At 51.1% G+C, this 25,544-nt stretch overlaps 1 protein-coding gene across 2 annotated transcripts; it reads left to right on the top strand.

The window, feature by feature from the left end:
• The first annotated feature begins 3,612 nt into the window (after positions 1-3,612).
• On the top strand, positions 3,613-24,474 carry IPO13 (importin 13). 2 transcript variants are annotated; one of them, XM_084873217.1, is made up of 20 exons: positions 3,613-4,476; positions 6,250-6,986; positions 12,665-12,805; positions 12,905-13,046; positions 13,153-13,319; positions 13,528-13,648; positions 13,735-13,882; positions 14,297-14,478; positions 14,561-14,587; positions 14,759-14,893; positions 15,179-15,322; positions 16,912-16,992; positions 17,793-17,930; positions 18,123-18,219; positions 20,931-20,983; positions 23,316-23,382; positions 23,470-23,528; positions 23,663-23,752; positions 24,033-24,214; positions 24,308-24,474. In XM_084873217.1, the coding sequence occupies exons 1-20, from the start codon at positions 4,393-4,395 to the stop codon at positions 24,402-24,404; spliced, it is 2,892 nt and encodes a 963-aa protein (XP_084729343.1). In that variant the 5' UTR covers positions 3,613-4,392; the 3' UTR covers positions 24,405-24,474. The 2 variants fall into 2 exon arrangements, 1 of the variants encoding a protein (XP_084729343.1); XR_014794047.1 differs by lacking the exon at positions 20,931-20,983.
• Positions 24,475-25,544: the final 1,070 nt, after the last annotated feature.

A 25,544-nucleotide genomic window follows, 5' to 3' on the forward strand; every position in this document is an offset into this window, starting at 1 on the left:
GGTTGTACCCAACATCTCACAACGTCCCAGACGACATGGCAACTTCTCCGAGAGGAACATTCACACAGAACCAGTCTCACTCTGCAGCTCACAACTCAAACCCCTCTTTTAACAAAGACACCACAAAACAATAAAGCCGTTCTCCCCAAAGAAAACAAGAGCTGCACTTCTTTTCATCCAACTTAGCAGAGGGCACCTGGCACATGACCTCACCAGGCAGAGAACTTTCACCCCCGGGGGCCACAGGTGGCTTTAGTATCTGCATTTCCAACGGTAGTCCTTGTTTTACATTCGGAACGACATTGCCCATTTGAGTGCCCTCCCGGAACAAAGGTGTGGTCTCCTCCAAAGGGTATCACATCACACTTGTAAGACAGAAAACTACAGATGTCTTTGAAATGACTTTTTTTTTTCACTACCAGGAGCACCCAACACTTTCCTCTAGGTTTATTTCATTCAAGAATCAAGGTTCAGGGTTCCATGTGCTCCTTCTACACTTGCCAATTGCTTTCTCCTCTCTTGCCCAGGGATTGCCCTATTTCCTTAGGCTGAAGACGCCTGTGGTGGAGTGTATGTGGACTGGGTGACTAGGGTCTCATCTTGAAAAGCATAAGATGGGTAGAAAGTTGAGAGATCAGAGAACAATCTAGGAGAATTGTGCCATATGAGATCGCCTTTTGTGTTCACAGGAGTGCTTCTTAACTTGTTTTGGAGTTGGAGAATATGATAAAAGCTAAGGATCTTCCCCTAACCCCCGCAAAAGCTCGATCCCCTGAGTGAAACCTGCAGGAGGCAGTCAATCAATGTTGATATTTCTATCTGTCTTCCTCTCCCTTCCTCACTGAAATCAGTAAAAATATATTTTTAAAAAATTCCCCAAATTAGATGTTCATGGCCCTTGAGGTGTCATACCCTGTTCTAGATACTATTATTAATGTCTTCCTGTAGCTAGAATAATTCCTCCATCTGTAGTCAGGACTCCGTATCAGGGCACTCTGTCTCAATTATTTACAAGCCTCCCCATTCTTCAACCTTTTAAAATTGAGCATCTCCTTTCACTCTTAATTTAAACCTGCTCAAATGTAACACAGCATTGAACAAAATTGACACTGTGATTTTATATATATATATATATATATATATATATATATATATATATATATATACACACATACTTTCACCTCTCCTTCACCAAAAGAGCTCATGCTGAGGTCACCAGTGACCTCATCATTACTGAACTCCTGTCCTTTGAACTCTCAGAAGTACTCAAATCTGTCATTCCTCCTTGAAAACCTGTCCTGCATTGACTGTCTTGATCCCATGCTCTCTTTTTCGTCCACCCCTCCCGCTGCTCATTCTCAGGCTACTCTTGGGCTTCTTTTCCTCTCTCTGCCTCTCACGTGTTCCTCGAGACTTTGATATAGGCCTTTCTCTCTTCCCATTCTACTCTCTCCCTGAGCTACATTCTTTACCCCCATGATTCCAGTTACTTCCATACCAATGGTGATTACATTATATCTCCAGCCTGGACCTTTCTCCTGAGCTCCAAGTCTTGGAATCAGTTACTTTATTTTGGCCTTCCTGTTTTCTCTTCCCAAATCTCCCCTACTTCTACTCTTTCCTCCTTCAATTTATCCTACATACTACAGGTAGACTTTTCTAAAATGCAAATCCAGTCATCAATGCCCAGCTGAAATCGCATGATGGTTTCATATTGCATTTATGATAAAGTCTAAACTCATTCAAGCGTCTACTGCTCCCAACTTGTCTTTCCAACCTCATCTGTTACTCATCCCTCCCTCTTCCTCACCCCATCTATACCCCCTTAGACTGAACACAAATTACTAGCTGTACTTTAAATAGTTTTTTCTTTTAAAAAATATATATTTTATTGATTTTTTACAGAGAGGAAGAGTGAAGGATAGAGAGAAATATTGACGAGAGAGAAACATAGATGAGCTGCCTCCTGTGCACCCCCCACTGGGGATGTGCCCTTGACCAGACTCGAACCTGGGACCCTTCAGTCTGCAGGCCGACACTCTAGCCACTGAGCTAAATTGGTTAGGGCTAAACATTTTTTAAAAAATATATTTTATTGATTTTTTCACAGAGAGGAAGGGAGAGGGATAGAGAGCCAGAAACGTCGATGAGAGAGAAACATCGACCAGCTGCCTCTTGCACACCCCCTACCAGAGATGTGCCTGCAACCAAGGTACATGCCCTTGACCAGAATCGAACCCGGGACCTTTCAGTCCGCAGACCAACGCTCTACCACTGAGCCAAACCGGTTTCGGCTAAACATTTTCTTGATAAAGATTTGTTGAGTGACTGAATTCCACTTGGACTTTGCTTACCAGCTAATTGAGCACCTCCTCCTCAGGAAAGCCTTCCTCTGCCTTCTCAGGCCTAGGTGGCTATTGCCAAGGCTGTTTTCCTCCACTGAACCCAGGTATAGAGGTCCGCCCCACTCGCCCCCTCCGGGTAGCTGGCAAGAGTTATTAAAAGGATAAGTGATGCCCTGCATAGTGTGGCTCAGTTGGCTGGGTGTCATGAAGTGCACCAAAAGGTTGCTGGTTTGATTCCCAGCCAGGGCACAAGCCAGGGTTGCTGGCTCTATCCCCGATAGGGGGCGTGCAGGAGGCTGCCTATCCATGTTTTACTTTCACATTGATGTTTCTTCTTTCTCCCTCTCTCTTCTTCTCTCTCTCTCTCTTTAAAATCAATTTAAAAAAAAAATTTTTTTTTTCCCAAGGAAAAAGGGCAAGTGGTAAAGAGAAGGGATTGCTGGGGTCTGCCCCTGAGCAATATCTATTGGTGATCTCTGATACCCTGAGTGTCCAGGGGCAAGATAAGCTCAACTTTCCCCAACCTGTTTCCTCATCTGAAAATGTTGCATAAAATTCCCCGCCTTCTAATTGTTGAGAACTGATGCGTAAGGTATGCAAAGTACTGTTCGTAGCACTTAGGTGTGAGCTGGTCTTGTTCTAATTACACATAAATAGAAGTTGCTTCCAAGAACCTTATGAAATTCTCCGAGCACTGTCCATGGTATGTGGCTTCCTGGTTGCTCACTGGGTCGTTCCGAGAGCCGTCCTTTTTTATTCCCGAGGCGCACCGAGCCTCCTTTCTTCTCATGGTACTGACGCCTCCTCCCCACACAGTCCGGTTCCTGGGTCTCAGGGTGCACCCGAAGCAGAGCACCAGAGTGACCGATCCTCCACACCGCTCCTCGCCCCGCCCCCAACACACACACCTTTTCCCCCCCGACCTGGGCTCCCACCTGCAGCTCCTTAAGTCACACACTCCTAAGGAGCTGCGGGGAATTGACTGGGAATTGCCTGTCGACCCTAGCAAGCCTGGGGCTCCCGGGGGGCCCCGCGGGGCCCCAGCCCACGTGCTCCGGGCCTCCGCCAAGAGGCCCCGTGCTCCCGCTAGGAGCAATAGAGACTACATTTCCCAAGATGCGTAGCGGCGGGACCTCGGCTCTGCGGGGGCCTCGAGCGACGCGCCGCTCCGTCGCCTGATCCGGGGCAAGAGGGCTGGCACGAGGACAGGCCCGAAGACCCGGAATGAGTTTCCGCGCAGTTCCGCTGGGCCGTGCCGGGCTGTGCCGGGCCGGCCGGGTCAGGGCAGGCGCGGGGGAGGGTCGGCGCCTGAGTCGGCGGTGCCGGGGACAGGCGCTCGGGGCAGCCCGCGCCTCGCGGAGGTCCCCGCCCCGTCCCGGCCGAGCCGGCTAGCCTGTCAGTCACTGGGGCGGAGGCAGCGGCGGTAGCGGGGCCGGAGCCGGGCGGCGAGGAGAGTGAGGGCCAGGCCCAGCGGAGGGGATCTGCCACAGCCCCTCAACGTTACGGACGCTTCGCCCCAGAGTGTCGATGCTGCACCCCCGCGCTTCGTTGGAACGCCTTCCGTAACCCGCCAAGGGCTCTCTCCCTCGTGACCTCCCTCCCACCCCAGTGACCTCCTCCTAGGACCCGGGAGCGCACTCCGACGAGGGTGTTGTGGGTACAGGCCATCGACCCAGTGACCTCTCACGGGCTGGGGCTCGGTTTTCCCCACGGGCCTCCCTCCCCATGACTTCCTTCTCACAGATTCTGGAAACAGAGCCGTGACCTACCACTGGGACCCCCGCCTGGAGAACTCCTCACTGAGGGCTCCTCCCCAGAACCCCCCCTCAGTGGCTCTCCTCCTAAGACCACCCCTTTTGGTGTCTGGCAAGCCCTCCAACCCCAATCGAGGTGGGGAGGCCTCGGCAGCCATGCCCACCCTGGGTCCCCTGTCACCACACCACCACTCCCTGGGCACTCAAGCCGGGGTCTAGCAAGGGGGCCAGCAGCCAAGGGGCTGGGGCAGGAGACAGGCCAGGGTCCCCCTCCCTGCTGGGGAGGAGCAGAGATGGACCGGCGGGAGGAGCAGCCGGGGGCTGCCGGGGCTGGAGCAGCACCAGCCTTGGACTTCACTGTGGAGAACGTGGAGAAGGTACGAGGGCCCTGGGGTGGGCACTCCAGTGACAGAGCAGAAGTTCTGGGCACAGACACTGATGCCAGGGCCCAGACCTGGGCTGGGTGCCCGCTGGGATGGTGCCCCCGGGACACCTGGCGTTTGCTGTCTCTGAGCCCGCAGGACAGCAGTGTGACCGGGTCTTAAAGGGCTCGGTTTGGCTTTTCCCAGACCTGGGTCCCCTGTGGATAGAGGTGCTCGGGGGTCTCGGGATGGTCCCTCCAGGGTGTGGATGGCTTAGCCCTCCAGCCAGGTTGGCCGTTCTCCAGCTCCGTGGGAGCTGCAGGAGCCGTGCAGCGAGAACCCAGGAACCCAGGAGACCTACAGCCCAGTCCCCAGGAGCCATCGGATGCTGAGCCATCTTGGGCCCTTTTTGTGGAGCCAGGGGCTCAGAAAATAACCTGAGGCTAGAACCATCCGGGTTATGTTTTCAGACTTTCTTGGAGAAGGGCCCTTCCTTTATTGGATGAAGGCAGGCAGGCGTCTGGCGGTCCCCCTTTGTTTTGTGCTGGGTCCCAGGGGCCTGGTTCTGCTGGCAGCCTCGGGGTTCCTTTCTACTCACCTGCCCATAAAGCTTCCTGCCATCGCGCCCCCTCCCACCCCCCTAGACCGCCCCACTGCCCGGTCCATCTTTTTTTGAAAACTGCTTCTCACCCACAGAGGCCGGGAATGCAGAATTACATCCTCCACACCCCCAGGGTTAATGGGGAGGTAGGGCTACCTTGATGGGAAATAAGGAATAGTCAGAGATAACTCGTTGGTTATTCTTGACCCCTGTTTGCCATGCCAAATGGTGAGGACGCATCCCTTCTGCTTCTGTTCTCTGCATCCGTGAGCAGCCAAACAGCAACAGCGCCTGTAACGGGCTGTCAGAGGGACAGGTAGAGCTAAGCCTACTTGGATGGAGACTGCTTAGGTGGTCAGAGTCCTGGTCTCGCTCTGCCACCCCATGGGGCTGGGCAGTGTCGGCATGGTAGTGCGCTGTTCCGTGTGCTACCAGGGAGATGAACCTCTGTTTTCTTGCTGTGTGACATCCCAAAGGCATTGGCACCGCGGGGATTCAGCTGGTTGAGAATCTCAGACTAGGCATTTGCCAGGGCAGCAGGCTAAGACTTCTCTGGGCCAGCTGTTTGGATCCTCCATGCGCTCTCTGGGGGTTTTCTCATCCCCCCTCTCCAGTGTGTTTCTGCACGAGGGCTGCCTGGCAGAGTCCTAGTCCTTCTCAGGTTTCACACTGGCTGTGGTGCCAGCATCTGGAGTGACCTAGGGAAGAAGATCCTGGGGGAGCTAAATGGAGCTTTTGCAGTTGATCGGAACAGCTGTGCCTGGGAGGGTCGGAGCCCCTCAGGTTGTTTCATGTTCTTCTCAGGCCTAGCTTCATCCCTGTGGAGCCATTCCTCCCACCTGGGCCGTGCCCTTTACCTCATGCCTCCCCTGTGATGAGCTCAGCCTCCTCTGTGTGTGTGTGTGTGTGTGTGTGTGTGTGTGTATGTGTGCGCGCGTGCGCGCGCTAGCCTGTGGGGGTTCACTCTCTGAATCCATAATGCTTTGCTATAAGAAGAGGATATAGTAGAGCATGCAGAAAGTTCAGGTTCTCAAAATATCGGCAGGGTCCTGGGTTCTCTCTTTCTGCTCAGCACCCCCCAGTCAGAAAGAGAGAGCCGTATTGGAGGACCAAATCACACCCTCTTTTCTGGGCTCTGGCAGGATCCAGAGCGGCCCGCACCTGCTCAATCCCGTGTTCTCCTGCAGGCGCTGCACCAGCTCTACTACGACCCCAACATTGAGAACAAGAACCTGGCTCAGAAGTGGCTGATGCAGGCCCAGGTCTCCCCGCAGGCCTGGCACTTCAGCTGGCAGTTGCTGCAGCCTGACAAGGTGCCTGAGATCCAGTACTTTGGGGCCAGTGCCCTGCACATCAAGATCTCTCGCTACTGGAGCGACATCCCCACGGACCAGTATGAAAGTCTGAAGGCGCAGCTCTTCACGCAGATCACTCGCTTTGCCAGTGGCTCCAAGATTGTGCTGACTCGGCTGTGTGTGGCGCTGGCCTCGTTGGCGCTCAGCATGATGCCTGACGCTTGGCCATGTGCTGTGGCAGATATGGTACGACTCTTCCAGGCTGAGGACTCGCTGGTGGACGGCCAGGGCCGCTGCCTGGCTCTGCTGGAGCTGCTGACAGTGCTGCCTGAGGAATTTCAGACCAGTCGCCTGCCCCAGTACCGCAAGGGCCTGGTGCGGGCCAGCCTGGCAGTGGAGTGTGGGGCCGTCTTCCCATTGCTGGAGCAGCTGCTGCAGCAGCCCAGCTCCCCCAGCTGTGTGCGTCAGAAGGTACTCAAGTGCTTTTCCAGCTGGGTGCAGCTGGAGGTGCCGTTGCAGGACTGTGAGGCCCTCATTCAGGCTGCCTTCGCCGCTCTGCAGGACTCGGAGCTCTTTGACAGCAGCGTGGAGGCCATTGTCAATGCCATCTCACAGCCTGATGCCCAGAGGTGAGCTGGTCCCCACCTTCCCAGAGTGGGGCAGTCTGCTTGGCCATCCATGCATCCGTCCATCCATCCATCTGTTCAGTAAACACTAATTGAGTGCCTACTGCATGCGCGGTCCTATGGTGGAGATACAGCAAGGAACCCATCAAGACATGGTCCCTGTCCCATGGTTCAAAGAGGGAGACAGACATTAGACAAGTAACCATCCAGTGAATTACTCCGTTAAAATAGTTAACTCTTCTCTTTCTCTCAACCAAGTTCTGGCTGTTCTGCCCCTGACCGTATTGCAAATCTATTTTTTTTCCATCTCCACTGCCACCACTCTAGTTGAAGCTGTCATTGCCTCTCCCCAGATTATTGTAGAGCTTTCTCACCAGTCCCCTGGCTTTTGCTCTTGTACCCTTCCTGCATTGTCCAAGCAGCAGCCAGAGTGATCTTTTGAAAATGAATATTTAATATTTCCTTTCTGCTCAGAATGCTTCAGTGTCTTCTCACCGCTCATAGGGTGAAGTTCAGGTTCCCAATATGACATCTCTAGCCTCACCTCATGGCCCATCTCCTTGCTTTCTTCACTCTCAGTCTTTTCTATTTATTGAATGTCCCATGCTCCTTCCAGGCTCTGAACCATCACATGTTCTTGACATATCACTTCTGTCTCAGCTTAAACTTCACATCCTTCATGATTTTTAAGACTTAGTTTGGTGTTTTCTATTATTTTATCTGGAGCTCCAGTGTTTTTCCTTCTTAGTCCATAACACGGTTTCATTATAAATTAATGTATGTCTCCCCATTAGTCTCTCAGCTCTGTGAGGAAGGCACTCTACCATTTTATTTTGTCATATTGTGCCAGCAGCACTTGGTAGCATTCAATATTCTTTGAACAGATAAAAAATAGGACTTGCCACCCTAACCGGTTTGGCTCAGTGGATAGAGTGTTGGCCTGCGGACTCAAGGGTCCAGGTTCGATTCTGGTCAAGGGCACGTACCTTGGTTGTGGGCACATCCCCAGTAGGGGGTGTACAGGAGGCAGATGATCAATGTTTCTCTCTCATCGATGTTTCTAACTCTCTATCCCTCTCCCTTCCTCTCTGTTAAAAATCAATAAACTATATTTTAAAAAAAGAAAAGAAAAGTGACAAGGGGTGGAAGAAGTTGGGGAGTAGGGAATGTTGCAGACCTCAGAAACAATAGCAGGTGCAAAGACCTGTGTTGAACAATACCTTGCACATTCAAGGACTTAGAAGAAAATGCGAGTAGTAAGGCGTTCAGCAAATGTTTGTTGAGTACCTGTTTGTGTGTTGGGCCCTGTAGTGAGGACTAGGAGCATAAAGATAAATGGGTTGATTTTTGCAAGTTAGGAGCTCATAACTAGATACATGAATGAGCAAGTATAGTCACCGTGATGAATACTCTAATGGAGAGAGCAGAGGGGCTATAAGAGCCAAGTCTGTGTGGGTTGTGAAAGGCTGCCCAGGAAAGGTGACAGCGGAGCTATTCTTTGAAGGCTGTGTAAGAGTTAGTCAGATGGAGGTGATGGATATGGCGAGGACATTTCAGACAGATGAAGGGTATGATTAGACAGCAGGGTTTAAGGGCCAGTATAGGAGATCTAAGCCCAGGTCATGTAAGATTATCAGCCTTAATCTTATCAGTTTAAGATTTTAGTTTTCATCCTGAGGATGATATAAAGATATGAAAGGATTTTTAAGCAGAGAAAATGGCATGATGAAATTTTTGGAATAAGGTGAATTGACCTGGGGAAACTGGAAGCCTGACACTAACATTTCAGAGATGGGACTTTGGGAACCCTTGGCAGAATTGGAGAGGAAAATAACACTGAAAGAGACAGCAGAGGGGAGTGGTTAATGGCACTAGCCTTGGCATTTCATCACATCTGAGCTTGAATCCCAGAAATGGTCCATCTTCTAGATCTGAGACCTCGGGTAAACCTCAGTTTCTTCATTAGTAAAATGTATGTAATCATACTGTCCTCACAGGTTTTTAATGATTTAACTAGAATAGTATACACGGGGCCTGTCCCAGGTATTCTGTAAAGAATATTTTGTTATGAGGGTTAAATAAGAGAAGGTCTGTGAAAGGTCTAGCATGGTTTCATGTACTCCAGAAACGGCATTTGTTAGTACTTGGTATCATCGTTGCATTCGCCGTTACTATGATGCCTTTCCCCTGGTTTCCCACGTTTTTCAACTTGAGGTGGTTAGCAAGTCTCAGGTCAAGGCCCTCCTTGGCAGCCAGAGCTCCGGTGCTGGCTGGGCTCAGACAGTTGGTAAGGAGAATTGGCGAGGGCCAGTGCATGGGTGATGTGGGATGTCCTTGGATACACCCAGGTTTACCCGCCCAGCCAGTCTCCAGGGCTTTGGCAGGTAATTGATGCCTCGTCTTCTATGAGCCAATGAGCAAGCAAGAAGCCAGGGAGGAAGCACACAGCCTCCTAAGTGCCTATTGGCTGCAGTTCCCTTTGTTGCTTAGCAACTCTTCCCCTTTTCAGCTCTGCTCCTGGATCTGTAATTGCAGGTCTGGGCTGAGCTCAGTGTGAGGGGCAGCTAAGGAGTCCCAGCAGCCCTGCTCCAGCAGTTCAGGCTAACCGACTGCAATCAGCCCACTTGAACCCAATCTCAGCCATGGCACTAAAGACATCCTCTCTTATCTCCCTCCCCAAACTTTAGGGGCTTTGGGTCTGTTTTCCTGTCTACTCACAAGTCTCAGGCACAGGTGTCCAGGGGTAAGAAATCTATGCAAGAGTTTCCCCAGTGGGTGGGCTGCACCCAGCTCGGAGTTCCAGTTTGGACCTTGCTGTGTTGTAGTCTAGTTTCCTCGCTTTGGCTTGAGAAAGTCACCTTCAGTGGTTTTGACTTCTGGGTCATCCAGCACTGCCTTACCCAGGTTTCATGACATCAGCCCTCCCCTTGACTAAGCTTGCACTTGCCACCTTTTCCCTCTCCTCCACAACTGCTGCTGCTTGCCTGACTGTCCTTTGAAATGCCCTCTTCCCCACCCCGCAGTATGTTTTTAATTCTGGAAAAGCTTTTCATTGGTAACTGATGAGGAGAGAAGGTGAATTAGGCTCTTGGAAGCCCCCATCAGTTAGGACTTGAGATATGGTCTGAGATCAGTATACGTAGATGCTTTGGGGAAATTCAGGTTGGACCCTGAAAGAGATGCAGACCTGCAGCAGTATAAGGACCTTTCTCAGTTTGGCACCTACCTCTCACTTGCTTTATGACCTTGAGTAATACTCTGAGTCCTTCTGGGCTAGATTGTCCTTGATTTATCTTATTATAAAGCTCAGATAAGAGAAGTTAAGAAAATTCATTGAGGACCTATTGTATACTTGGATTTTGGCAGGTGTGGGGCAGCTTTGGAATGCAGTGGGAGTGCTGTGGGGGCAGGAGGCAGTGCCCTGCAGCTGGGAACTCAGGGATCTTGGCCTTGGCCCTGCCCCTGCTCTTTGTGCCAGATCTGGCCTGAAGGTGCCCATTGTCTGGTGGTACAGCCTGTGTCAGGGTCATGAGACTGAAGCTCTCCCAGCTGACTCTAGGCAGCGCCCTCTGGGGCTATCTCTGGTCTGAGATATCCTGGTATGGACGTCTTATCTCACCAAAACGGGGGTGTGGAGAAGGCCAACATATTGGCCTCGTTGCCTCTGTCCACATTTTACCCCTAAGGTTATTAGGTCATTTACCTAACAATCTGCTTGGGGCAAGTCCATGTTGAACTCCTGGGCACTCAGTCCCGTTCCCTTTCCCCTCCCCTCCATAGATTGGTATGGTGATGCCTGATTGACAGCAGAGGAGTCCCAAGCATCTGATTCCCTGATGAAAGTGTCACTTCCTCTGTGTAATCTGGTCTCCACAGAACAGGCTACAGTGGGAGGGAGCTAGCCTTCCCTCAGTCGCTTTTGTGCACTGTGCTTCCTCTGCTGCTCCTTGAGGGGTCATTGTGCTTCTGGGCTCTGACCTGGACCATCTTCTCTCATTCAACACTTTCTTCCTGAGCAATTCTCCTCTACTCCTGTAACTCCAATTACCAGCTCTTCTCTGATGACTCCAACATCCATGTCTCTTGTTCTAACCTCTCTATTGAGTTTCCCGTGTGTGTTTGTTTTTTTCAAATACTAAATCTTTTTCATTTTATTACATTCATATCCATATACTTTATTTTTACTCTTTCTAAAATTTTTTTTAATTTCTTTATTGCTTAAGGTTTTACATATGTGTCCTCATCCCTCCATTAACCCCCCAACACTCCCCCCAACTCATGCCTTCACCCCCCTGGTGTCCAGTGTCCTTTGGTTAGGCTTATATGCATGCATACAAGTCCTTTGGTTGATCTCTCCCCCTTACCCCCAACCTCCTCTACCTTCCCGCTGAGGTTTGACGATCTAATCAATGCTTCTCTGTCTCTGGATCTGTCCCTGAGTTTCATGTTTTTAAATCCAACGCTCTGGACACTTCTACCTGCATATCTCATCAGGTACCTCTGATTCAACATGCCTCACACTGAGCTTACCGCCCTCAGCCTCCCATTAGATTTGTTTGGTACTGTCCCTCTCCACCCACCCCTCCAGGATTACAGTCCTACCATCTACCTGGTTGTTTAGTCAGTAACCTGAGGGTTTTCCCTGACTCTTTCCCACCTTCATATCCAGTTAATCATCAAGTCCTGTTCATTTTGCCTTAGCTCTCTCTGAGTTCATCATCCGCTTTGCCTTCTTACTGCTACCAGATTACATAGGAGTTAGGGTTTGGTAGGGGGTGAAGTGGAAGGTGGGGATTGATGCTCTTAGGAGCTGTTGCTGCCTTTTAAAGTCTTTAACATGGTTCCTGTTAACTCTTCTGTCTCCCATCCTGTTCAGTCTCCCCGAACGGTATCTGTATTCGTTTCTTAGACCTACTGTGCTAAAGTACCACACAGGGGGTAAACAACAGAAATTTACTGTCTCTCACTTGTAGAGGCTAGAGGTCTGAAATCAAGGTTTCAACTGCCTCTGAAACCTATAGGAGATTCCATCCTTGCCTCCTCCTAGCTTCTGGTGGTTTGCTAGCAACCTTTGGTGTTCCTTGGCATGAGCTGTATAACTCCAGTCTCTGCCTTTGCTATCACATGTCATTCTCCCTGTAGGTCTCAGTCTTCACATGGATGTCTTATAAGGACACCAGTCAAATAAGGAGTCCCCCTACTCTGTGACCTTATCTGCAATGACCCTATTTCCAAATAAGGTTACATTCTGAGGTACTAGAGGGTAAGACTTCAACATATTTTGCAGATTGGGGAGGCAAAGGGGGAAGGAACAATTCAACCTGTAACAGTCTGCCCTCTAGCACCTCCAAATTTATGTCCAACCCACATGCAAAATACATTCACCTCATCCAATCTCCCCCAAAGTCTTATTGCATCCCAGCATTAATTCTAATAGGAACATACAATCCAAACCATAATACTGACCTTTTACTTCCTTTCCAGAGTTTTCCAGGGGGTCTCTGACCTAAGCTTCTTCCCAGCATGGGCAGCTGCCATGTAGGCCCTGATCTCTCTTTTGCTTTGGATTTGATGTGAGGAGGGGAACTTCAATGGAAAACTGGGCGAATGTACCTTTCTTTCAAACCTGGTGAGGGATGGGCAGACAGCTCTGATGGGTCTCCTCCCCCTCATGCCTCCAGGTATGTGAACACACTCCTGAAACTCATCCCACTGGTGCTGGGACTGCAGGAGCAACTGCGACAGGCAGTGCAGAATGGGGACATGGAGACCTCCCATGGCATCTGTCGCATTGCTGTGGCCCTTGGCGAGAACCACTCTCGGTGAGGAGTGGAGCAGCTGGGGGTGGGATAGCAGGGCGCTGTAAGGAGGGGAGGTTATGGAGCCTTCTTGAGTGACCTTCTGTATCTCCTTCCTCCAAGGGCCTTGCTTGACCAAGTGGAGCACTGGCAGAGCTTCCTGGCCCTTGTCAACATGATCATGTTCTGCACGGGTATCCCTGGCCACTATCCTGTCAATGAGACCACCAGCTCCCTGACACTCACCTTCTGGTACACGCTGCAGGTGTGTCTGTGTGACCTCCAGGAGGAGGGGGCCATGATGGGAGAAGGTGGCTAATGGGCTTCTGTGGCTGCTGGTGAGGTGGCTAATACTCTTCCCTGGCTCTCAGGATGACATTCTGTCCTTTGAGGCAGAGAAGCAGGCTGTGTACCAGCAAGTGTACAGGCCAGTCTACTTCCAGCTGGTGGATGTGCTTCTGCACAAGGCCCAGTTCCCTTCTGATGAGGAATATGGATTCTGGTCCTCAGATGAGAAGGAGCAGTTCCGAATTTACAGGTGACGGTAGCAGGTCAATCCTAGCTCTAAATGGAGTCCTGAAATAACGAAGGCAATGAGGGGAGGGTCCCAAGGACAGGCTTCCTGAATCCTGGAGCTCCTTTCTTACTGTCTGTCTACTTTTACATGGTCATGAGGTTACCAGGGTGGGTTCCCGGGCTTGGGGGCAAGATGCAGGCTGTGTACAAGGTCTTCATCTGCTTCTCAGGGTGGACATCTCAGACACACTCATGTATGTTTATGAAATGCTGGGAGCCGAGCTGCTCAGCAACCTCTATGACAAGCTGGGCCGTTTGCTCACCAACTCAGAGGAGCCCTACTCCTGGCAGGTACCCCTCCAGCCTGATTCCCTCAGCCCTCCTAGATCTATCACACCCTGCTCTTCAGCCAAGCTAGTGGCCCCCTCTTTCCCCAGCACACAGAAGCCCTGCTCTATGGCTTCCAATCCATCGCAGAGACCATTGATGTCAACTATTCTGATGTGGTGCCTGGGCTCATTGGCCTCATCCCACGGATCAGCATCAGCAACGTGCAGCTGGCGGACACCGTCATGTTCACCATTGGTGAGGCCCGGTACACACCCATGAGCACATTCTAGAGCCATAGGCGCCCATCCCCCAGCTACAGACAGCCTGCTGGGTCCCATCCAAAATGAGACACACACATGCCCACACGCACAGTTCGTTTGCAGCCGACTAACTGTCCTGGCACATCTAAGGTGTCCTTCCTCGTGAGTGTACTGAGCTGCAATAAAATGAGACTGGTCCACTGCAATTCAGTGAGGCTAGTCCTACTTCTCCACTTTAAGGATCATGTTTGATCATGTGCATGCATATTTGCCCATTCAGTCCTCTGAATGAACAGTGCTCTGTCCTGGGCCTGCAACTTGACCTTGCCCGGCAGCTCTGCCTGCCTTGCAGGGACATGGTCTGCCTCACTATCCTCTCCTCTCCTCTCTCTCTCCCTTCTTCCTCCAGGAGCTCTGTCTGAATGGCTGGCTGACCACCCTGTCATGATCAACAGCGTTCTTCCCCTTGTACTGCACGCCCTAGGCAACCCTGAGCTCTCTGTCTCTTCTGTGTCCACCCTCAAAAAGATCTGCCGAGAATGCAAGTATGACCTGCCACCCTATGCTGCCAACATCGTGGCAGTCTCCCAGGTATGCAGGGGCCCTGGGTGGAGCGGGGCGTCAGGCACACTCTGCGCTGCTCTGATACCATATTTCTTCTTCTTATCCCTAGGACGTGTTAATGAAACAGATCCACAAGGTGAGCTCAAAAGTTTCTCCGGGGCTCCCTGGGGATATTGTAGGAACCCACAGAAATCCTATCTTCTGCCTTGTTCTTTACCCTCTGTTCTTGGAAGCTTCCCAGTTGGTTCATTCTTCCCACCCACAACCAGATGTGTCCAGGACTGACCCTCCATGTTCTGTCCCACAGACAAGCCAGTGCATGTGGCTGATGCAGGCATTGGGCTTCCTGCTGTCAGCCCTGCAGGTGGAGGAGATCCTTAAGAACCTGCACTCGCTCATCTCGCCCTACATCCAGCAGCTGGAGAAGCTGGCAGAGGAGATAGTGAGTGAGAGCTGTGTGTGTGTGTGTGTGTGTGTGTGTGTGTGTGTGTCCATCCAGCAGCTGGAGAAGCTGGCAGAGGAGATAGTGAGTGAGAGCTATGTGTGTGTGTGTGTGTGTGTGTGTGTGTGTGTGTGTGGCCAGGGAGGAGCAGGGGTGGGATTCTGGGGCTTCCCTTTGTGTGGACTGTGCTGCTGAGGGATAGGGTTGGAGCTGGCGGTCAGGGCTGGGGCCAGGGAGCCAAACTGGGACTGGAAGATCCAGAACTTGTTTGTCTTCTCCCCATAGCCTAATCCCTCCAACAAGCTGGCCATTGTCCACATCTTGGGGCTTCTCTCCAACCTCTTCACCACGCTGGATGTTAGTCATCATGAGGATGATCATGAAGGCTCTGAGCTCCGGAAGCTGCCAGTACCACAGGGACCCAACCCAGTGGGTGATGTTGTCATTGCCATTGCCCCCACCTCCCAACCCTGTGGGAATGTCATTGTCACCTCCAGTTCTATGGGTAATATTGTCATTGTTCCCTGTGGCATGATGCATTTGATCCTGTGAATGATCTTATCATTGCCCCCCACTCTCCGGGGAGTGATGTCATTATCTCACCCGGTGGGTGGTGTCTTTGTCCCCAGCCCAACTAGGATGATGTCATTGTGGTTCCCTTCCCCCCCACCCCCCCTTAAGGGACACTGACATTATATTTCAACCCCTAAGTGATGTAATTATGGGCCCTTCTTTAACCCCTAATTCCGAGGCCTTATTACTTCAGCATTCTTTGTTCCCTGTGGGCACCAAGGATGCTTACGGTACATGCTCTGCATGTAATAGTTTTTACCTTCAAGTTGCTCCCAATCTAGAGGAAATACATGTAAACAGATTGTCACAAAGCAGTGTGCTAAGTGCTGTGGTAAGCTCGGGCAGGCACAGGGTGTTGGGTGACCACTTATAAGCTATTTGATCTGGGGCAAGCCTCAGCTTCCCACTCAAAACTGTGAACATCAGAACATTGGCTTGCTCATCTCATAGAATTGTTGGGTAGCAGATGTGGTTTTGAGTGAAAGTGCTCTGCATACTGTGAAGTTTTGTACAAATGTGAGGGACTGCTTTGGTCATTGTTCCCAGTACACCCTTTGGTGTTTCTCCTGAAGAGTAGGAAGCCACAGTGTCCTGGCCTCTCAGCTCAACTCCCCACCCTAGTTTCAGTTACCCTTTGGCTCCAGACTAAATCTCTGCCACAGAGCCCCACCTATGGCAGTCATCCTGCCTTCCCTCACCTCCCAGGACCTCATTCTGCTCTCTGCTCCTGCAGAAGCTGTCCGTATTATGTGTCCCTTGGGCTGTCTACTCTAAGCCCATCTGGAGCCAGCCTATAGGCTTTTGGCACTAAGAGTTTTACTGAGCAGAAATAGAGAGGAAGTTGCAAAGTTCTGTTGTGTTGGTTTTTTTTTAATATATTTTGTTGATTTTTTTTACAGAGAGGAAGGGAAGAGGGAGAGAGTTAGAAACATCGATGAGAGAGAAACATCGATCAGCTGCCTCCTGCACACCCCCTACTGGGAATGTGCCCGTAACCAAAGTACATTCCCTTGACTGGAATCGAACCTGGGACCCTTGAGTCTGCAGGCTGACACTCTAACCACTAAGCCAAACCAGCTAGGGTGGAAGTTGCAAAGTTTTAGTAATTTTTTTTTTTTTTTTTTGTCCCACCACCATTTATCCCCTGTATGCCTTCCTCACCTCCACCCACCCGGTTCCCCTCACAATTTAGTAATCTTATGAGCACTCATACTATCCCTGCTTTGCAATTTGAGGCTTCTTCTAAGAGGATCCCTAGAACTCAAATATCCTCTCTCATTCATAGGGCATTGAGCCCTCTTTCTGCCAGAGTCCCATTCATTGAGTCTTCGGTACACAGTCTGGGGTGATAGGTTTGGATTTGAACTCCTGGCCTGCTTCCTGCTACCAGGTCCTTCTCCAGTGGGTGACAGTGGTTGTGGGGCATCTTCTTCCTGTGTCTCCAGGTGGTAGTGGTGCTGCAGCAGGTCTTCCAGCTTATCCAGAAGGTGCTGAGCAAATGGCTGAATGATGCCCAGGTGGTGGAGGTGAGTCCCACCCCTTGCTCTCTGCCCCGTGGTGACTTTTCTCAGAGGTGGAGCAGGAGGAAGGTATTGCTGCCCCGCTTAAGCTTGCGATGGTCTTGAGGAAATAAAGGAGGCAAATCCTTTTCCATAGATATAAGGAATCTTTTGGGAAAGCATTCAGAGCGCCCCAGTATCACAAGAAATGCTCCACCGAAGGTCTATGATGTGGTTGAGTGACAGCCAGGGATCCACTTTCGCATCAGAGACCTGCCTTTGGTCTCTTTGTAATTCAGGATTCTGTTGCTGATGCTGCTCCCTGAGAGGAGATAGTGGAGATGTAAGTAGGAAGAGTTACAAGGTGCCATCTGTGCCCCTCTGAAAAGGGCCTTTTTGCCTCCTGCCTTTCAGGGTCAGGGTGAGACTTCTTTACCTTCCTTGGTTCGCAGAGCCAGGCAAGGCTTATAGGTAAGGGCCCCTTCGTAGGCCTCCTCTGTGCCAGGCCTTCATTCTGTTCCAGCCTCTTGTGACTTGCTGACCAGGGCCCCTTTTCTTTTTCTTTTTTCTTTGTCAATTGAAATATATTTGGCATATAACAGTGTGTACATTTAAGATCTACAACATGTTAATTTGATACATTTCTATTATATTATAACATGATAAAATTGCCATTATAGCCATAATCAGCTCCTCTATCACGTCACATAATCAGCATTTCTTTTTAGTGGTTAGAATAATTAAGATCTAGTGTTTTAGCAAATTTGGTGATTATAATACAATATATTTTTTTTTCTCTTTCATGGGCCCCTTTGCTTCCTCCCCAGGCGGTGTGCGCCATTTTCGAGAAGTCTGTTAAGACGCTGTTGGATGACTTTGCCCCCATGGTGCCACAGCTGTGTGAGATGCTGGGTCGGATGTACAGCACCATCCCCCAGGCCTCAGCTCTTGACCTCACTCGACAGGTGGGCCTTCTGATTGGGACCACAGTCTTCTGGATTCCATCCTAATTAGAGATCTGTCTGACCAGGATGGGGTAGGTGGGTGGAGTGGGTTGATGGTTTCCCTGCCAGAGGTCCTCACCTGCATTCCAGGGATGCTAGCCTATGCTGATGACGCGGGGCCTCGGCTGACCAGCATTCTCTGCTTTGTTGTAGCTGGTCCACATCTTTGCCCACGAGCCTGCCCACTTTCCCCCAATCGAGGCCCTCTTCCTGCTCGTCACCTCCGTCACACTCACTCTCTTCCAGCAAGGTAGGTCCTGACCAGGTCTCTGCTGCTGCCGCCACTGCCACTGCCTCTGCTCCCCTGACTGGGGAGCCAAAGCTTCCCACTATGTTCTCCTCTGTCCCCTGAGCTGCACATGGGACTTGATGGGAAACTTAGAGGATCGAGCACAGCATAATTGTCAACCTTACAAAGAGCTGACACCTTAGATTGAAGTGGAGGAGAGAGTGAATGATGTCTTCTACTGGCCTGCTGGGCTCAGGGCCAGTCTGGATGATGGGAAAGATGGGGACAGAAGCTCTGAGGGGCTTGGGTACCAGGCTGGCTCCTTTTCTTTGGGATTTAGTGAAAAGTAGAAAGAGCAAGGGCTTTGAAATCAGGCATACCTAGATTCTAAGCTCATCACCACCAACTAGTTGTGTGACCTTGGGCAAGTCACTTACCTTTACAGAGCCTTTGTTTCCATATCCGTGAAATGGCCATTTCTTATATTTGATAGGATTGTTATAGGCATTATGTAGCATCTTTTGGGCTCTTGGCTAGGGTTTTTTTCACACGAATTTTATTCCCTTCCAGGCCAAAAGCCTATGGCTGTGGTCCCACCCCCTGTCCCCATTCACTGGCCCTTAGTCTGAGAGAATTGGCAAAAGGGAACTCCAGGCTTCACTACTCTCCACCAGCCTCATGAATCTTGCCTAGACTCGTGGTTGCAGGATTGAGACTCACCAAAGGTCTCAGCTGCAGCCAGAGTGCTCTCTTCTTTTGTCCTCGGTGTCTGGTTACATGACACTGGCCTCTACTCCGGTGGGGAGATAGCTGAGCCAGAAGGCCGGATATGGGTATCCTCAACTCTGTTCCTCCTGTCTAGTTGGAGACAAGTCTTGGTGGTCCTGCTTCCTGATTATCCCACAGTCTGTCCCCTGCTCCCCACCCTCCATGTCCAAAGTCTCCGGATTACTTCAACAATTTTCTGACTGGTTTTCCTGGCATCTGCCCTTCTCTCCAATTCTTTCTGCACCCTGCAGCTGTAATGTTCTTTATCACACACGAACCTTAGCATTTCCCCGCCCTGGTTTAAAACCCTTCCATTGCTCCCCATCGCCCTCATCCCATTGCTACCCACTTGGTGTAGTGCCTGCATACCTCTCGACATCCTCTCCTTTCAGTGTCCCCGTGACTCCAGCCGCCCAGCCACACTGACTCTTCCCTTCTCGTGTCCCATTGGATCCCCGAGCCTGGCTCCCTTTCGGGCCCTTTACTGGGTGGGCTCTCGTTCCTTCACACCTTACCCATGCATCATTCCTCAGAAGCTTCTCTGAATCTAACTTCCTGTTGAAACTGCATCATGTATACACTGTCGATACAGCGCCAATTACACTCAATAATCAGCCTTCACATCTGTCCCTCTCCCTCTCCCTGGACTAAGCCTCTGAAAGACAAGGATAGGTCTCTTCTCTCTGTATCCCCAGTGTCCAGAATGAGGCCAGCATGGAGCAGGTACCAGACACTGTTACAAAAGGAGGCTGAGGGCTCCCCGCCTGTAGGGCGACTGTTGAATATCACACCTGTTGTCTGCAGCGTGACCCATGCATGGTGCACATCAGGCCTCACTTCCCAGGACTTGAGTAACTCAGGGTTCAGATGTGAAGGGGGCGGGCTTTATCAGTGGCCTGGAGAAGGAAACAAGGAAGAGATTATTATCTGCTTTAAAGTGGGGAAACCAAGTGCTTGTGGCTTGCGCAAGATCACACAGCTCCTTAGTGGTGTCTCAGGCAGGTGCTCCTGCAGTGTCTGCAGCTGAGAGTGGAGTGGCCCAGGCAGGAGCTCCAGGCGCAGGCCTTGTCCTTGCCACAGGTATCAGAACTGGAGGCAGAAGAGTGTCCAGCATCCTATTTGTTGGGCTTATTGGTTGTCTCGCTGGACAGGATGGTCCCCTCACCTGTATGCTGTCCCAGTTTTGCCCTCCACTGCACCATGGGGCAACACATTAACTGGTTTCCCTCCTCCTTCATGTGGGCTGGTGGTGGGAGCTGGTGCTCGGCCCTGAGCCTGGCTCTCTGCTGAGTCTTTGTCCAGGTGGAGGGGCTTTGCTGGGTGGGACTCTCATTTTTGGCCTCAGGAGGCAGTTCCTTCCCTAGGCCCTGCCAATGGGTTGCCTGGCCATCCCCACTGCACATTGGGCACTGCCCTCCCCAAGAAGGAGTCCTCTGGTTAAGTGGACCCAGTAGGTTCCTTTCCTTGGCCACCCAAGTGAGGGACACCTGCTCGGGTTCTGTTCCCTGGCCATTTCAGGGCCTGCAGCCAGGCCTCCAAAGCAGGTACCAAGCATAACCAGCTCTGCCCTCCTGTCCGATGGCTAGTGATGGGGAAGCAGCTTAGGGCCATCCCAAACTGCTGAGGCCGAAGCAAGAAATCCAGGGGTGTTTCTCAGCTATGTGGAGTCCAGCATCACTCGAGCACCACAGGACAACTTGGGGGACTGACCTAGGAGGAGCGGGGAGTAGGTGGAAGGCCCCTTGGGAGGGAACTGGGGCAGGCCCGTCCTTCACTTTGCCGTCTCTTTCTGTTGGGCTTCTCCCAGTTCATGGTTTTTGTATGTTTTGTTTCTTTATCTTGCTTCCTGCTGCTCATGTGCCCCCACGCTGTCTCCCTGCAGGCTCTCAGTCCCACATAACTATATGAGGTTGAGTTGCTGTTTGTATAATTTTTTCTTAAGTTCCATCTTTATTATATTTTAGGGCCCAGGAATCATCCTGATATTGTTGATTCATTTATGCAACTCCTGGCACAGGTGTGTTTTAGTTTTATTCATTCACGTTCTGTTCTCTCTCTTTCTCTTTCTCTTATGTTGAAATTCAATTTAAGCCTATTTTTAGCTTTCTGTTGACGAATTTTTTTTCTGTTCAGTTGAATAGAGTTTCTTCATCTGTTTCCGTGGAAGTTGACAACCCAACATCCTCCTTTAGTGCCCCTTTGCCTCAGCTTAGCTCAGTCTTCTACAAAGACCAGGGAGAGGCTGGTCCCAGAGGGAGGCAGCAGGCTGGCCTGGTGGGGGTCGGGAAGGGAGGGGGGCGGTAACTGTGCCCCGCAGCTCCTGGGCAGCTGGGGTGCCCAAGAAGTTCAGAGGTAGAACTGAAGTTCAAGGGCCTGGGGTTCATTGTCCCCGTGCTCCTGCCGGGAACTGCCTGCCTCAGTGCCTCCAGCCTGCTCTTGAGAGGTAGGCTCGAAGGGTGGGGCTGAGATGAATGTGCTTCCGTGGAGCCCGAAGCCCGGAGCCAGAGCGGCTGCTGGACAGGTTGTGCTGCTGCTGGGAGGCGGGGTGCTGGCTCCACTGTGAGACTGTGTTAGGTTGTGTGTGTGTGTGTGTGTGTGTGTGTGTGTGTGTGTGTGTGTTAAGTATGTCGGGACTTACTTTGTGTGTTTTGAGTTTGGTTTGGTAAGAACAGAAATCATGTAACTGCTGTAAGTAGTATGCGTATTATGTTGGATTTGTAGTTGATATGTGGATATGTGCGTTGGTGTGTGTTTACATTGATGTGTGTTAGGCATTGGTGGATTTTGAATGTTGATATGTTTTGGAGGCATGTGCGTGTTGGGCTTTGGGAATGTGTTATGGAGGATAGGTATATATATTGTGGTATCGGCAGGTCTGTATTAAGGTATGTGTGTTTTGGAAAAGATATATGTTGGGCTGTGGGAACGTGAGGTTAGTATATAGGAGTTCTGTGTGTTAGGGGGCTTCTGCAGGTTGGGCGGGGGAGTCCTGTGGGTAAAGGTAAATAATGGGGGATTTATTAATCATTCCACAAATATTTATTGTGTAATACATGCTTGATACTCTGCTAGGTGCTGGGGGTATAATGGTGCACAAAAGCGGGCACGATTCTTACTCTCTTGTAACTTACAGTTTGTTTGGTGGTGGAGGGGAGGGGGGCAGGGTAACGGGAATAGGGAGTGTTCTGGGCCTGGATGGATAGATGTGTGGGTATCTGTGAGGGTGTACCTTGATGGGTGAGGGTATTTGACTATGCATCTGTGGATGATGTGTTGAGAGAGTACATGTGCTGGAAGATTGGTAGATTGAGGGTGTGGGTGTGGAGCTGGTTTGGGGATGTGGCAGTTTGAGTGTGTGAATATGTAGTGCGGGTGCATTGCAAATGTGTGTGGAGGAGAGAGAAGAGAGAGAAGAGAGAGAGACAGACAGAGAGAGGGGGAGAGAGAGAGAGACTGTGTGTGTGTGTGTGTGTGTGTGTGTGTGTGTGTGTGTGTAAGAGAAGTGTGTTTGAGAGTAAGTAGGGTGTCTCCATGAGGGTGTGTGTGAGTTAACATGGCAGACTGGAAGGTCTGTGAGGGGCTGGAGAGGTAGGGGTCTGTGTGTTGTGCCTTGGGAGGCTTCTGGGGAACGGCAGCATTTGATGACTGCAGGAGCTGTGCAGAGCATCTCCTGTGACCTGAGGATGTGCCAGGCATGTCCTGGTACCACTTGGGGTTGGCTCTCTGCCCCCTGTACTCCCTCCATTCCCCCACATGGCAACACGGCTCCTGGGCTGGGTATGGCTGTGAAGGTCCTGCACACAGGGTTTCTTGGGTGAAAGGTAGGGCCATGGCTCCAAGGCACCTACCCTGTTTTTCCTCTTTCTGATCTGAAGGGTGTCTGCAGAGTGACAGGACATGGGCGGCTGTTGGACTGTGTTTCATGTCCAGTTGCCATCTCTTCTTCCTGCGGCTTTGTTAATAAATAGAGGGGGCCTACACTGGCTCTATGAATCAAGAGAAATCACTGCTGGTACTTGAGCCTGCAGGAATCCGTCCCTGGTTTGGGGGGAGGGGAAGGCGTTTGCTCAGAGAGTATATTGGGACCCAAGCTATCTGCCTTATGACCCCTAACCTCTCTCATACACTGTGCATTCATGTACACATACATGTACACAGCATTCCTTGGCTGCTTCTCTCCTGGCCTCTGGCACTCTGGGATGGTCTGTGTCCCCAGAGATGGTAGTTGGTTTTGACAGCCTCTATCTGTGGTGCGTGAAGTTGGGCCCTGGGGTGGCAGGTGAGTGGAGGGAGGGGGGATGGTGTTTGCAGCTGGCTGGGGCTGGGCTTACCAGCTCCACCTCCTGCAGGCTCTGAAGCGGAAGCCAGATTTGTTCCTGTGTGAACGGTTGGATGTCAAAGCTGTGTTCCAGTGTGGTAAGTGGGGCAGTTGGACAAGTGGGCCTGGGGCCCCCTTGGGAGGATCCTTGGGCTCTGTCTGATCTGCTTCTGCCTCTCCCACAGCTGTGCTGGCCCTCAAGTTCCCTGAGGCACCTACTGTCAAGGCCTCCTGTGGCTTCTTTGTGAGTCCCATGCTGCCCCAGACCGCCCCCCCCCCCCACTATTAGGACTCAGAGGGTAGGGGTGTGGTATATGGGTCTTATCTCCAGGATGAGGGGGTAGGAGCTGGGCTGACAGGCCTCTTTATCCTCTGCAGACAGAGCTCCTGCCTCGATGTGGGGAAGTAGAACCAGTGGGAAAGGTAGTACAGGAGGATGGCCGTATGCTGCTCATAGCAGTGCTGGAGGTGAGATGGCGCAGGGGGGCGCTTGATGTGGGCACGGTGGCCCTGGCTTCTGTGGCAGCTGCCCTTTGGGGGATCTTGAGCCTTTGGTTCCCTAAACTCTCTGATTCTGTTTTTTCCTCATTTAAATGTCTGAAAGTTGTCAGAGTTGGCTCTCAAAAAGCAGCACTCACTTGTCATATGCAGTTTGGCAGAGGAATGGTCCGAGGGGGGTGGGGCAAGGCTCAACACCTTTGCTGCAGAAGGGACAAGGCCCTGTGTACTGAGAACCTGTCTTCCTCAGGCCATTGGGGGCCAGGCCTCCCGCAGCCTCATGGACTGTTTTGCCGACATCCTATTTGCTCTGAACAAACACTGCTTCAGCCTCCTGAGCATGTGGATCAAGGAAGCACTGCAGCCACCTGGCTTTCCCTCTGCCCGCCTCAGCCCCGAACAGAAGGACACCTTCAGCCAGCAGATCCTTCGGTGAGCGGAGCTGGTGGGGCCTGGGCTCAGGTCTGGAAGAGAAGATGAAGCAGTGGTGGATGGTGCTAACCTGGTCTCCCTTCTCTCCTTCAGCGAGCGAGTGAACAAGAGGCGGGTAAAGGAGATGGTGAAGGAGTTCACACTGTTGTGCAGGGGACTACATGGCACAGATTACACAGCCGACTACTGAGGGGCATTCCCGTCCCACCCACTCCTCACTCCTCCCTGTCCCCAAAGAGTAAACCTGGACCCCCACTGCACTGTTGTCTCTGCTTCCTTTCTACTGCCACCACCACCTAACTGGGTGACCCAGAGGCCTGGGATAAGGATGGGAGGATTCCTGGATCCGGGCCTTGATAGGGAGTGGTAGAGCCAACGTGTAGCTCCTGGGGTGGAAGAGATACTGCCGGAGCCACTCAGAATATTGCCATTGCTCTTGGGGTGGGATGGGGATTGCAGTAGTATCAGAACTCCCTCCCCTTTAAGTTAGTTCCATGTTCATGAATGCAGACATTTATTTAATCAACAGTGTTGAGTACTGAGTCCCTAGTTCTGCCTTGTTCTGTCTAAAAGGCTGATCTAGTCCATACTTACCATGCTAAGCCGGGAGAATGGGACTATGAAGGTTGTATGGAGGAAGTTTTACTTTATTTTATTTTAAAATGTTTTTATTGATTTTTAGAGAAAGGAAAGGAGAGGGAGAGATAGAAACATCAATAAGAGAGAAACATCACCGATTATTGATCAGCTGCTTCCTGCCCGCCTCCTGGGGATCAAGCCCTCAACCCAAGCTTGTGCCCTGACCAGGAATTGAACTGTAATCTCTTGTTTCATGGGTCAATGATCAACCACTGAGCCATGCCAGTGGGGCTATTTCTTTAAAAAAATTTTTTTTATTGATTTCAGAAAGGAAGGGAGAGGGAGAGAGAGACAGAAATATCAGTGATCAGAGTGAATCATTGATCAGCTGACTCCTGCATGCCCCCCACTGGGGATTGAGCCTGCAACCCAGGCATGTGCCCTGACTGTAACCTCCTAATTCATAGATTGATGCTTAACCACTCAGCCTGGGCAGGAAGTTTTATTTCTGATGTAAATGGGAGGCATCTGAGGTATAGGACTTAGGCTGGGTCCAATTGGGAGGAAATAATTGGAGCGTGGCTTTGAGTTTCAGGATGGGTTTCTGGGGTGGGGTTGTGGAGACACCCAAACTTTTACATGGTTGGTGAGGAGGCATTGCAGACCCCAGAGGAAGAGGAAGGCAGGACCTAATGTCTGTATGCTCCTAAATCCCCAATGTGATGGTCAGGGCTTGGTCAGGACCAGGGAC

Source organism: Pipistrellus hanaki (genome assembly GCF_964339955.1).
Source record: "Pipistrellus hanaki genome assembly, chromosome: 2".
Lineage (NCBI taxonomy): Eukaryota > Metazoa > Chordata > Mammalia > Chiroptera > Vespertilionidae > Pipistrellus > Pipistrellus hanaki.

Coding starts and splice junctions, on each gene's coding strand:
- IPO13 (XM_084873217.1), top strand. CDS start 4,393: ATGGACCGGCGGGAGGAGCAGCCGGGGGCTGCCGGGGCTGGAGCAGCA. Junction 13,047..13,152: donor CCTTCTGGTACACGCTGCAG/GTGTGTCTGTGT, acceptor CCTGGCTCTCAG/GATGACATTCTGTCCTTTGA. Junction 17,931..18,122: donor CTCTTGACCTCACTCGACAG/GTGGGCCTTCTG, acceptor GCTTTGTTGTAG/CTGGTCCACATCTTTGCCCA.